The following is a 13,411-nucleotide window of genomic DNA, read 5'->3' on the forward strand; positions in this document are numbered from 1 at the left end:
CATCTCAGCAGGGAGTGCTGGCAGATTAGAAATGGCACCTGAGTGCTCGTTTGCAGGTGAGCACCTTGACAGCTTGGAAAGGGAGGCAGAGTGGAAGGGTGGCTGTTTGGTGCTGGATGGCAGACAGGTTGGCATTCAGAGGGTGGCTGTGCTTAGAAACAAATCCCACTGCAGGCTGAGCAGGGCCCTGCAGGCTGCTCCTGGCCTCTCCTGGCGCTGCTTGGCCTGGCCGCTGCCTCTCTGCTGCCAGGGACCCAGCTGGGAGCAGGGTGCAGAGCAGACCCCAGCTTTGTTTCCTGCTCTGGGGGTCTGGAGGGTCAGGGGTCTGCCCTGTGGGTGTTTGTCTGCTCAGGAATTGCAGGCTGTGGAGAGGAGAAGGCAGCGAGGCAGGGGGCAGCGAGGCAGGGGGCAGCGAGGCAGGGGGCAGCGAGGCAGGGGGCAGCGAGGCAGGGGGCAGCAGCTCAGCAGCTGGCCTGGCATTGCTTGGGTGTCTCAGGCAGTGCTTCCCAGCTCTTGCCAGCCAGGCTCAGCATGGGTGAGAGTCCAGGCTGACCATGGAGTCAGTTGGGCTGGGGGAGACCTTTAGAGTAGAATAAACCAGGTTGGAAGAGACCTTCAAGGTCATCACATCCAACCTATCATCCAACACCACCCAACCAACTGACACCAACTGGCACCAAGCACCCCAGCAAGTCTCCTCCTGAGCACCTCCAGGGATGGTGACTCCACCACCTCCCCAGGCAGCACATCCCAATGGGCAATCACTCTCTCTGTGTAAAACTTCCTCCTCACCTCCAGCCTGAACTTCCCCTGGCACAGCCTGAGACTGTGTCCTCTTGTTCTGGTGCTGGCTGCCTGGGAGAAGAGACCAACCTCTGCCTGGCTACAACCTCCCTTCAGGTAGTTGTAGACAGCAAGAAGGACACCCCTGAGTCTCCTCCAGGCTAAGCAGCCCCAGCTCCCTCAGCCTCTCCTCACAGGGCTGTGCCCCAGACCCCTCCCCAGTTTTGTTGCCCTTCTCTGGACACCTTCCAGCAGCTCAACCTCTTTCCTAACCTGAGGAGCCCAGAACTGGACACAGGACTCAAGGTGTGGCCTAACCAGTGCAGTGTCCAGGGGCAGAATGAGCTCCCTGCTCCTGCTGGCCACACTCTTCCTGCTGCAGGCCAGGATGCCATTGGCCCTCCTGGCTGCCTGGGCACACTGCAGGCTCATGTTCAGCCTGCCATCAACCAGCACCCCCAGGTCCCTCTCTGCCTGGCTGCTCTCAGCCACTCTGCCCCCAGCCTGTAGCACTGCCTGGGGTTGCTGTGGCCACTGTGCAGCCCCTGGCACTTGGATGTGTTCAGTCTCCTGCCCTTGGCCTCTGCCCAGCCTGGCCGGGTCCCTCTGCAGAGCCTCTCTAGGTCCCTCTGCAGAGCCTCTCTGCCTTCCAGCAGATCAGCTCCTGCCCCCAGCTTGGGGTCATCCAAAGATCATTGAGTCCAAGCAGTGAGACCCTGCCAAGCCTGGTGCTTGCCCCTGTCCCTGGTGTGCTCAGGCTCAAGCCACGTGGGGTGGGCAGAGTGGGTTTGTCCTTTCACTGGCAGGCTCTGCAGTGCCAGCCCTGCCCAGCTGCAGCTGCTGGGGAGGGCCCTGTGAGGGCAGCCCCCCAGCTGAGTGTGCCCTGGCAGGACATGGTGCGGAGGGGAGAGATCATCGACGACGACATGGAGGAGGAGTTCTACCTGCGCCGCCTGGACGCTGGCCTCTTCGTCCTGCAGCTCATCTGCTACATCATGGCAGAGATCTGCAATGCCAACGTCCCCCAGGTGAGCACAGGGCCTGAAGGCAGCCCCAGGGAAGGGCCTCCTCTGCCTTCCCCCACGGGCAGGACCCCTCCTGCGCCCCTGCGGCTCCCTCCGGGGACAGGAGGAGGCTTGGAGGGGGCTGCGGGGGCTGAGGCCCTGCAGCCTGCCCTGGGTGAGGCCCCAGGCTGAAGGGGGAGGGCCCTGGGTGAGCCCTGTCAGAGAGCAGTGGAAGGGAACATGCCCTGGGAGTGCTGGGGGAGGAGAAGCTCAGCAGGAGCCAGCAGGGAGCACCTGCAGCCCAGAGAGCCAAGCAGAGCCTGGGCTGCAGCAGAAGTGTGGCCAGCAGGGCAGGGAGGGGATTCTGCCCCTCTGCTCCACTCTGCTGAGCCCACAGCTGGAGCCCTGGGGCCAGTGCTGGAGCCTCTGTGCCAGGAAGGATCTGGAGGGGCTGGAAGGTGTCCAGAGAGGGACTCCCAAGGATGAGCAGAGGGCTGGAGCTGCTCTGCTGTGAGCACAGCCTGAGGGAGTTGGGGTTGTGCAGGCTGGAGAGGAGGAGGCTATGAGGAGACCTCATTGTGGCCTTCCAGGATCTGCAGGGGGCTGCAGGAAAGCTGGGGAGGGACTTTGGAGGGTGTCAGGGAGGGATAGGACTGGGGGGGTGGAGTAGAACTAGAAGTGGGGAGATTGAGATTGGCTGTGAGGAAGAAGTTGTTGCCATGAGGGTGGTGAGAGCCTGGCACAGGTTGCCCAGGGAGGTGGTGGAAGCCTCCTGCCTGGAGGTGTTTGCAGCCAGGCTGGAGGTGGCTGTGAGCAGCCTGCTGTGGTGTGAGGTGTCCCTGCCCATGGCAGGGGGTTGGGGCTGGCTGAGCCTTGAGCTCCCTTCCAACCCTGCCAGCTCTGTGGCTCTGTGGCAGGCCCAGAGTGCAGCAGGTGACTTTGCTTCCCCTCTGTCCCCCCCAGGTTCGGCAGAGAGTCCACCAGATCCTCAACATGAGAGGCAGCTCCATCAAGATTGTCAGGCACATCCTGAAGGGTGAGTTGAGCTGAGCTGTTCCTGTGCCTGCCTCAGCTCTGCCAGGCACAGCTTGGCCATCACTGTGCAGGAGCAGCCTTCCTGTCCTTCCCCTTGGCCCCCTGAGCAGCTTGGGGCAGCAGCTGCCTGCAGCTGGGAGCTCTGGGCCTTGCTGGGGCCCCTGGTAGGAGGCAGCTGTGAGCCTGGAGCTGGGGCAGGCTGCTTGCTGCTGGCCCTGGGGCATCACTGGCTGCTGAGTCAGTGCTGGGGGGGAGTGGGGAGGTTCCTCCTGCACTCCCATGGCTGCACACTCCAGCAGCTGCACTGTGGCAGTGCCCATGGTGTGTTTGTCTCCTTCTTAGTGTCAGATTACCCTGGATTATGGCATTAGCTCTGCTTTGCAGGGGGATCTGCAGCCCCCTTGGAACCACTGCTTGCTGTTGTTAATGCCTGTGCTGGACCAGAGCAGTGCTTGTCTGAGCTGTGCCCTGCTCTCCTTCAGCACAGGGCAGGCCTGGGGGCTGGCTCTGTCCCCACAGCCCCCTGAGCTGTGGGGCTGAGCTTGAGCTGGGGGGGGGTCCTTTAGCAGGGGGTCCTGGGGGCCCTGTGCTGGGCTGGGTGAGGGGAGAGGACTCCAGGAGTGAACTTTGGGCTCCAGGTGAAGGTGCTCCCCCATCAGAACAGTTGGACATTTGGGATCATCTGCCAAGGGAAGCAGTGGGGTCCTGGGGCAGCTGGGAGGCTCAGCCTGGCAGGCTGCTGGGCCACCTCCTTCCCAGCACCTGGAGAGCCTGGCTCAGATGGTCCCTGGGGGGTCCCTTCCAGCCTGGCACTCTGGGGCCTCCATCTCTGGGAAGAGAGGAAGGTTGGCAGCAGCCCCAGGGGCCTCTGCTTGCTGTGGCAGTGCTGCCCTCCTGGCCCTCTCTCCCCCACCCAGCTCTGGCAGGGGCAGGCAGCTTGGCTCTCCTGCAGATCCCAGCCCCTTCCTCTCCTCCCACAGGCAGGGCAGAGAGGGCCCAGAGGGAGGGCTGCTGGGGTGGAGTTCAGGAGGGGCTGCTGCAGCTGGGGGGGTCCCTGCAGCTGGGGGGGGTCCCTGCAGCTGGGGGGTCCCTGCAGCTGGGGGGGTCCCTGCAGCTGGGGGGGGTCCCTGCTGCTGGGGGGGTCCCTGCAGCTGGGGGGGGTCCCTGCAGCTGGGGGGGGTCCCTGCTGCTGGGGGGGGGTCCCTGCTGCTGCTGGGGGGGTCCCTGCTGCTGGGGGGGTCCCTGCAGCTGGAGGGCATCTCTGGCCCTTGCCCTTTGCCAGCAGGTGCCTGCTGCCTGCTGCTGCCTGCTGCCTGCTGCTGCCTGGGGCACTGGGCAGGGCATCTTTTCTGCTCTTAACTCTGACAGTTCCTGCCCCCACACTGCCCACTGCCAGCCTGGGGGGTGGCACACAGCTGTGCTGGGGCTCCAAGGAGGAGCAGAGGGCTCCAAGGCCCTGGGGGTGACAGTCCCCTGGCTGTGTTCCCTCCCCTGGGTGTCTCTGGTGCCTTCCTGTCCAGACTGAGCCAGAGGTGGCAGCAGCAAGGTCTCATCTGATCCTTCCTCTGGCAGATGCTGACCTGCACTCTGCAGCTTCCCTGCTGCTTTTGCTGTGCCCTGCAAGCTGTGGGCATGTGGCAGGCACTCAGCCCTGGCCCCTTCTGTGCCCCAGGAGGCCACCTCTGGCTTGTCCACAGTGCAGGGGGTGGCTCCAGGGCTTGGGGCTTGCAGAGACCTTTGCCATCACCCTTGTCAGTGCCCTCAGGACTCAGTGTGGTGGTGGGCACTGGTGAGGGGCTGCAGGGGGGCCCAGCAGGTCCCTGCCAGGCAGGAGCAGCACTGAGCTCCTCTGCAGCCTCTGCTGGGGGAAGTTGGAGCCAGTCAGAGCCTAGAGCTCCTCCTGGATCCCTTGGAGCTTGTCAGGGTCCAGAGCTCCTCCTGGATCCCTTGGAGCCTGTCAGGGTCCAGAGCTCCCTGTGGATTCCTTGGAGCTTGTCAGGGTCCAGGGCTCCCTGTGGGTTCCTTGAAGCTTGTCAGGGTCCAGGGCTCCCTGTGGGTTCCTTGGAGCTTGTCAGGGTCCAGGGCTCCCTGTGGCTTCAGCAGCTTCCAGCAGGAGGGAGAGAGGCCTCAGCAGCTGCCTCTGTAGGAGCTGCTCCTTGGCACAGCCTGGCTGCTTGGGGGCAGTTTGCTTGTGGCCCCTGGAAGCCTCTCAGGGTTGGCTGTCTTTGGGTGGGGACTCCTTGGGGGTTCCCAGCAGGGCCCTGGGGTCTGTGGAGCTCTCTGCCAGGTGGCTGGGCTCTCCCTGGAGCCTGGGCTGGGAAAGCTTGCAGGGCTCTGCCCACCTTGCTGGGCTGTTTGCTGCCTGTGGCTCCCTGCTCTGCTGCTGCTCAGGGCTGGGTCCTGGGTTTGTGCATGCTAATGAGCTGCTGCCTCTTTAGCTGGAGTTTTATGGCCTACATATTCTCCATGTTTCTCTGGCAACCTGACAGCTGATGGATCCCTGGGGGGTTGCTCAGGATTGGTTCTGATGCAAGCCAGGGAGCAAGGCCATTTCCTTGGGGGGGCTGGGGGGAGGGGTGGGCAGGCAGGGACTGGAGGCTCTTTATGGAACAGAGTTAACCAGCTTGGGAAAGACCTCAGAGCTCATCCAGTCCAACCTCTGCCCCAGCACCCTCTGATCAGCTCAGCCATGGCACCAAGGGCCTCAGCCAGGCTCTCCCTAAACACCTCCAGGGCTGGGGACTCCACCACCTCCCTGGGCAGCACATCCCCAGGGCCAATCTCTCTTGCTGGGAAGAATTTCTTCCTAACATCCAACCTAATCCTCCCCTGGCACAGCTTGAGACTGTGTCCTCTTGTTCTGCTGCTGGCTGCCTGGCAGAAGAGCCCAACCCCCACCTGGCTCCAACCTCCCTGCAGGGAGTTGGAGAGAGCAATGAGGTCTCCCCTGAGCCTCCTCTTCTCCAGGCTAAGCAACCCCAGCTCCCTCAGCCTCTCCTCCCAGGGCTGTGCCCCAGACCCCTCCCCAGCTTTCTTGCCCTTCTCTGGACACCTTCCAGCAGCTCAACCTCCTTCCTAACCTGAGGAGCCCAGAGCTGGATACAGGACTGCAGGTGTGGCCTGAGCAGTGCTGAGCACAGGGCAGGATGAGCTCCCTGCTGCTGCAGCTGGCTCTGCAGGGCCAAGCAATGCTGGCAAGGCACAGTTGGCTTCTCCTTTGGAAGGGCAGGGCTGAGCCACCTGAGCCTTGCCTGGGGCATGCTCTGGGCATGGAGACTGAGCTCATGGCAGCTGCTGTGGCTCTCTGGGGGCACTTCTTGCTCTCCCTCTCTCATTGGGGGTGGTGATGCTGGGGGGTGAGGCACAGAGCTCTCTGGGCAGTGATGCACAGCCCTGGAATGGGACAGCACAGCCTTCCTCCCCTGCCCAGAGAGACCAGCTCCAGAGCCCTGCTGCCTCTGGGGAAGCTGATGGGCACAGCAGGAGCTGGGAGCTGGGGGGGCTCCTGGGGGTGATGTGATGTGATAACCAAGCCTGGTAGCACAGGTAGCCAGCAGGAGGGGAGGGGAAGGGAGGGGAGAGGAGAGGAGGGGAAGGGAGGGGAGAGGAGAGGAGGGGAAGGGAGGGGAGAGGAGAGGAGGGGAAGGGAGGGGAGAGGAGAGGAGGGGAAGGGAGGGGAGAGGAGAGGAGAGGAGGGGAGGGGAGGGGAGGGGAGGGGAGGGGAGAGGAGAGGAGAGGAGAGGAGAGGAGAGGAGAGGAGAGGAGAGGAGAGGAGAGGAGAGGAGGACAAGGGAAGGGAGGGGAGGGGAGGGGAAGGGAAGGGAGAGGACTCTGCTGGCTTTGGTCCATGCTCCCTGCTGTGCAGCTTTCCCAGGATCCATCTCAGGCTCAGTGCTTCCCCATCGATTTTTCACTGCTCCCTAACCATTGTGTTTTGGCTAATGGAGCAGAAACCAATCCTGGGCTCTTGCTGCAGCTGCAGCAGTTGCTGAGCTCTGGTTAAGTGCTGGCAGGGGCAGCTTCCCTGGGATGGGCTTGGGGGGGGTTCTGGGTGCTGTTTCACTGAGTGAACAGGATTTGTCCCAGAGGCCCAGGGAAGGAGGGGGAGGGGTGGGGGGGAGAGAGGAGAGGAGAGGAGAGGAGAGGAGAGGAGAGGAGAGGAGAGGAGAGGAGAGGAGAGGAGAGGAGAGGAGAGGAGAGGAGAGGAGAGGGGAATGGAGAGGAGAGGAGAGGAGAGGGGAATGGAGAGGGAAGGAGGGAGAGGGAAGGGGAGAGAGGGTGGAGAGGAGAGGGGGAGAGGAGAAGAGGGGGGAGAGGGGAAGGGGGGGGGGGGGGGAGAGGGGAGGGGGAGGGAGAGGCTCTCCCTTCCTTTGCCTCTCTCCCTTCCTTTGCCTCTCTCCCTTCCTTTGCCTCTCTCCCTTCCTTTGCCTCTCTCCCTTCCTTTGCCTCTCTCCCTTCCTTTGTTGTGCTCTCTGTGTCTCTTTTGAAAGCATCTTTGAGCATTCAGGTTGTGGTGACAGCAGGGAGGGAGCTGCCACGGGGAGGGGAGCTGCCAGCTCCCAGGGGGTGCCAGGGAAGAGAGCAGCAGTGGAGGTGTTTGGTGGCTTGGCTGTGGGCATGGGTGGGCAAAGCCTTGGTCAGGCTCTGGTAGCCCCTGCCTGAAGGCAGGGAGGGGGTTGGGGGTTCAGGCTGCATGAAGAGCTCTGGTAGGTGGGGGAGCTGGGCTGGGTCTTGCCAGAGATCCTCCCTCAGGGTGCTTGGGCAGCAGAGAGGTTCAAGGCCAGGCCAGGAACGTTGGACAGTTGGGTAAGAGCCCTCAGCCCCTCCTGGCTATGCTCAGTGTTAAAGGGACCTGGGGATCCAGTGGCTGTCCAGGAGGGGCTGAACCCTGGGGCTGAGAGGGGCCAGAGATGGGGCTGAGAGGGGCCAGAGATGGCCCTGCCCAGTCCAGAGAGCAGCTAGGAGAGGCTCAGGCCCTGCTGACTGCAGAAGCTCCCAGGGAGGGCTCAGGAGATGTTGGTGGTGCAGAGCTCTGACCCTGGGGGCGAGGAGGAGAGCTCTGGGATGCTCCTTGAGCAAATCCCCATCCAGGGGGGAGCAGCCTGGGGCTGCACCTGCAAGGGGAGCTGCCTGTCCTTCCCCAGGAGCTTGCTCCAAGGCTGTCCTCTCTCTGCTTTCCCCCACAGAGTATGCAGAGAACATTGGGGATGGGAAGAACCAGGAGTTCCGGGAGAGTGAGCAGAAGAGGATCCTGGACCTGCTGGAGAACTTCTGAGGGCTCAGGAGCAGAGTCCCTGTGCTGGGTTTGGCTGTCCCCTCCCTGCCCACAGAGATGTGGCTCCTGCTGCCCCCTCCTGCAGCCCTGCCTGCCCCATGCAAGAGCTGTTTCTGTGAAACTGCTCCTGAGGGGGGGTTGGAGGTATTAAAGATGCTTTGTGGGGTTTGTAGCTCCTGCTCTGGTGTCTGTGCTGGGGGGGAAGGGGAGGTGGCAGCCAGGGAGGTGGCAGGAGGGCAGCTCAGGGGTTTCCATTGTCTGTTTGGTTTGCCTTCCCCCCCTGGAGCCAAGCTGCTGTGTGAGACAGCACAGAGTGTGGGGGGCAGAGGTGGGAGGGGGAGCCCCAGAGAGCTCAGGGGGCTGTGTGCAGGCTGGTTGTTAATGAGTGTGCAGCCACCACCCCTGCTGGCCTGAGCAGGCTGGGGGAGGCCAGCTCAGGTCTGCTGCAGCAGCAGAGGGGGCCCAGGGAGTCAGCACATTGGCCATGCCTGGCAGGTCCTCCCAAAGGGGAGCTGGAATGGGGGCAGGGGTGGCACAGGCTGCCACCCACCCTGGCCCAAGGGGGTGCTGGAGTGACCCTGCCCAGGGTGAGCCCAGAGCCAGGAGGGAGGGAAGGAATCAGTGAAAAGCCCAAACCTGCCTTGGCACTTGGGTTAAGGCCTGGGCTGTGCTCCTGCTGCAGAAAATGAGGGTCCTGGTTCCTGAGCTGGGGCCTGGAGCTTGCAGCAGCAATAAGCTCAGCAGCAGCAGAGGGAACTTCCCCACCCCTCCCTCCTGCAGCCTCCTGCAGCCTCCTGCAGCCTCCTGCAGCCTCCTGCAGCCTCCTGCAGCCTCCTGCAGCCTCCTGCAGCCTCCTGCAGCCTCCTGCAGCCTCCTGCACCTCACACTGGGGGCTGCAGGGAGCCCCAGGGGTTTGCCTGTGGCTTGACTGCTCCCTGCTCTGAGCCCTTCTGCTCTGGGTGCTGCTCCCCAGACCCCACTGCCCCTCAGCTCCAGCTGGGCCGAGGAGGCACTGAGACTGTGCCCCCTCCCACACACACAGATCCTTTCCTCTGCTGGAGTCACTGCCAGGCAGCACCAAGCAGCACACAGCTCCAGCAGGCTGGGCCTTGCCTAATTTAGGGAGATTTGCATGCTGGCAGCATTCATTTTTTATCTCCCCAGAAAAATGCATTGTCAGGAAGCTCAGAGGCTCCCTTCAGTCATGGCTGCCTGGCTCTGCTGGCCTGGTGCTATCAAAGGCTCTTCTGCAGGGGATCAGCCTGGAAGCTGTGGCTTCAGCAGCCACAGAAAGCTGCACAAACACTTTCTCATCTGGTGCAGGAGTTGCTTGAATTCCTCCTTCCTTTCTCCTCTCCTCAGCCTGCTTCCTCAGAGCTGCTTTTGGGGGTGGGGTGGGGTGTGTGGCTTAGCTCCCAGCTGTGTTTCAGTCTCTGCTTCACCTGAGCCTGGGGATTGTGCCCTTCCTGCCCCACAGGGCTGGGGGATCTGTGGGCTCAGAGCTGGGCTCAGCTGTTCCTCATCTCCCAGGGTGTGAAAAAGCTGAGGGGAAGGGAGGGCTTGAGGCAGAGCAGGAAGGGGACTGACTGTGGAGCAGCTTCAGCTGGAAAGCAGGAGCCAGGTAGCTGGGGAAAAGGGGCAGGGAGGGTCTGGAGAGTGCTTCTGCAAAGGGTGTGAGCAGGAGGTGAGGTCTGCACCCTCAGGTCCCGTCCCTGCTCTGGTGTCACTGCCTGTGCCACAGGCCTGGGGCTGCTCTGCTGCAGGGCACTGAGCTCTGGGGGCTCTGTGGGGCACAATGGCAGCACTGAGCCAGGACCCTGCAGTGTGGGCACCCTGCAGTGTGGGCACCCTGCAGTGTGGGCACCCTGCAGTGTGGGCACCCTGCAGTGGGGTCTGGTGGGGTGAAAATGCCTCCTGGGAGGCTGCTTCAGCTTGGAGACCCTTTGGGGCAGAAACTGTCCCTCATGTCCAACCTGAACCTCCCCTGGGGCAACTTGAGGCTGTTGCCTCTTGTTCCTTGAGAGAAAAGACCAAGCCCTACCTGGCTCCAACCTCCTTTCAGGGAGCTGTACAGGGCCAGGAGGTCTCCCCTCAGCCTCCTTCACCCCCAGCTCCCTCAGCTGCTCCTCCCCAGACCCCTGGAACTCAAGTGTGGGGAGATGCCAAACCCTTGCCAGGGCAGACTGGGGCCAGGGCAGCCCTGGGGAGCAGGAGCAGAGGCTGGACAGTGGGGCTGAGGCAGGGCATGAGGCTGGTGCCCCAGCTGCTGCCCATTCTCAGTGCCAGGCTGGGCACTGAGGCAGTGGAGTGTGGGCAGAGACCTGAGTGCAGCACACCAGGCCCTGTCTCCTTGTCTCTGATTGTAAACAGATTTGACTAAAGAGGGGAATTAGAAGTTAATTAGAAGCAGCATGATGGATGAGGCTCTGTGGTGCTGGGGAGGCAGGAAACTTGAGCTCCAGGAGAAGGGAGGGGGTTCTGCAGCAGGAGCTCACCCTTCACCCCACAACCCCCTGGCAGAGGGCCTGGGGAGGTGGGGTCTGGGGGGCTTTGGTCCCCAGGGAGGGGATGTGAGCTCCTCTCCTGATCCCACTTAGGTACCGGGTGCCTGAGGCTGCTGAGCACCAGCACAGGAGTGGGCAAGAGGCAGAGCAGCAAGGGAGGGGGGAGAGGCAGTCCCTGGGGCCTCAGGGCTCTGTGCTCACCCCGGTGGGCTTTGGCCAGGCCAGGATCTGCTGGGGTGAACCCTGGGGGCAGCCAGTGTGAAAAGGAGGCGGCAGAGGGATGAGGAGAGCAGCCCCGTGGTGGGCAGCGGGGTAGGGCCCCGGTGCAGGCAGCGCTGGGGGAGCTGCCTGAGCCCAGCCGCCGCAGGGGAGCTGCCGTCCCGGCGGGGAGGCAGGAGCTGGGCACCTTCCCCGGGCACCGCACCGCGCCTCTGGATCCATCTTCAGCTCCCCGAGCAGGGGACGAGGGCCGACGGTGGTGGCTGAGGGTGGCTCCTGCCGTGCCGGCTCCTGCCGTGCCGGCAGCGAGGCCCTGGCTGCGCTGAGTGCCGGGAGGCAGCCTCGGAGCTGGCCTCGGAGCTGGCCGCGAAGCCGCAGCTGCAGCAAGCCCTGCGGGTCGCCTCGCTCGGCAGTAACTGACCCGAGGGGGAAGGGCTGGAGGCGTGGGGCTTTTGGGGGTGGGTTTTTGGGGTTTGGGGGGGGGGGGGTTAGATTTGTCTGTCTTTGGTTCTTAAAGGTTTGGGCAGAGGGAACTTGCCCAAGTGACTGAAACCTGCCCCAGCTCTCCTCTGCGTCGGGGAGCTGCCGGTGAGTTGTGCCCAGCAGGAAGGAGCTGATGGGCTGGGAGTGGGCAAGAATCTTCCTCTGCAGAAGTCATCCTCCTCAAGTGATTCTTCTTCTGAATCCCCTGCTCTGGGATCCCCTTCTGTGGGGCTGGGCAAGAGACCTGTGGCTCCCAAAGCTCTATGTGCTGGGGGGAGGTTCCCACCACCAACCCCCAGGGCTGAGGGCTGGGTACAAGGGGCTGCAGCTGTCCCCAAGCTGGGCAAGGGGGACAGAGCCAGTGGGCTTCTGTGCCCCAGGGATGCCCATCCCATCTGCCCAGCCCCAGTGCCACTCCAAACAGGCCATGCCACCTGGAGGGGCACCAGGAGCCCTCGGTGGTGCTGGGACCTGCTCCTAGCAGCCGCTGGGGCTGGGCAGGGCTGCGTCTGCCCTGCACCTTCTCCCGAGGCTGCCTGCCTGCTGGGCTGATTTCTGGGGGGCTGTTTGGGTGCTGGGGGGCTGTTTGGGTGCTGGGGGGTGTGGGGGCTGTCTGCTCCCCTGGGGGAGGTTTCAGGGGGTGCTGTGGGGGCTGGGCTGGGCTGGGGGGCAGGTTGGGAGGCAGGCTGTCGGCAGGCTGGCTCTGCCGCCGCGCACGCAGAGCTTTGCAAATAATCTAATAACGCAGGAATGTCAAACTTGGGCTCTGGGAGGAAATCCTTTTATACAGGCATTGTCAAGCCTCTAAACAAGGATCAGAAATGAGCTGGGCTATCAGTGTGGAGGGTGTCTGTGCTGCCTGTCAGAGAGATGAACAACCCAATCCGCTCTCCCCGGCAGCCGCGGGGGCCGGCGTCGCCTCCCGGCCCTTGGGGAGGGCTCAGGGGGTGACCCTGCAGCTTGTGGGGCCGGGGGGGGGGGTGGGACCAGCTGCCCCTGGGGCAGCACTGGGGGCAAAAGTGGCTGTGGGCAGGGTGGGGGCAATGGGGAGCAGAGAGCAAACGTCCCACTGAGCCCTAGGGTTGGGGGCTGCTGAGCCTCGGGGTGCCCCTGGGCTGAGCCTCCAAAGGGTGAGTGTCGAAGTAAGGCAGGAGGCAGCCTCAGCTCTGCAGGAGCTAAGGGGTTTGGGAGTTCTCTCCTCTGGGTGCCAGGAGCTGAGGGTGCAGGGCCTGGGCAGCTCTGCCATCGCTTGGGCTGTGTCAGAACGAACCAAGCAGCATTTGGGGGTCACCAGGGAGGACTGGCCCAGTTCAGTCTGGCTCTGGGTGTCTTTGGGGAGTGCCAGGCTGGGGCTGTGTCACTGGGGGACAGTCCCTGTGCCCCAGCCACAATGAGTGGCTCCTCCCAGCTGCCCTCTGGGGCCTGCTGGGCCCCAAACAAGGCAATCCCTGGGAGGTGTCAGTGATGGGGCAAGGTCCCCTTCACCCTTCCAACCTCTCATCCAGCTCAGAGCTCTGCTGCCAGCTCCAGCTCCACAGGCTCCCTGTGCCACCCAGCAGATGGGAGGGCACCTGGGAGCCTGGTGGGTGCACAGGTGGGGGTGTCACAGGCACGGTGCTGCCACGCTGGTGCCGCCCCGAGCAGAACCAACCGCGCACGTGGGACGAGGCAGCAGGAGGAGAACCTGCTGCCAATGGAGACAAAGAACATCTCATCCTCCAGAGCCAGCCCCTGGGCATGTACAGCTGGAACAGGAGCCCTGAGAGGCAGGCTCCAGCTCTTGCAGAGCAGCGGAGAAGGGACCTTGACAGGCAGCAAGCGCTGGCGTCTGGCTGCTGTGGGAGCCTCTGCTGCTGCCTCTGTGTGTCAGCAACGTCCTCTCCCGGCCCTGTCAGATGCATGGGGCTGTGGCAGCTGGCAGCAGCTGCTCTGGGCCCTTTGCTGATGAATTCAGATTGAGGAGGGAAATGAAGCCTTCCACATGTGCCTGAGTCTGTGGCTGCTTGGCTCTCCCCTGCTCGCTGGGCTCCTGCACAGACCTGGTGTCCCTTTGTCATCTGCTGGGGATGGGACTCGCTTCAGGCCCTGCAGCCAGAGGTGGTCCCAGC

At 63.4% G+C, this 13,411-nt stretch overlaps 1 protein-coding gene across 2 annotated transcripts in view; it reads left to right on the forward strand.

Moving 5' to 3' along the window:
• CTNNBL1 (catenin beta like 1) overlaps window positions 1-8,263 on the forward strand; it is a 62,707-nt gene extending 54,444 nt beyond the window's left edge. For both annotated transcript variants that reach the window (XM_068150179.1, XM_068150178.1), the window contains exons 14-16: window positions 1,674-1,811; window positions 2,751-2,823; window positions 8,009-8,263. In XM_068150179.1, coding sequence (XP_068006280.1) covers window positions 1,674-1,811; window positions 2,751-2,823; window positions 8,009-8,060 — 263 coding nt within the window. In that variant the 3' untranslated portion in view covers window positions 8,061-8,263. The remainder of the gene's footprint in view (window positions 1-1,673; window positions 1,812-2,750; window positions 2,824-8,008) is intronic.
• Window positions 8,264-13,411: the final 5,148 nt, after the last annotated feature.

Source organism: Melanerpes formicivorus, unplaced genomic scaffold (assembly GCF_026170545.1).
Source record: "Melanerpes formicivorus ecotype bairdi unplaced genomic scaffold, bMelFor1.0.p_v2 SCAF_19, whole genome shotgun sequence".
Classification (NCBI taxonomy): domain Eukaryota; kingdom Metazoa; phylum Chordata; class Aves; order Piciformes; family Picidae; genus Melanerpes; species Melanerpes formicivorus.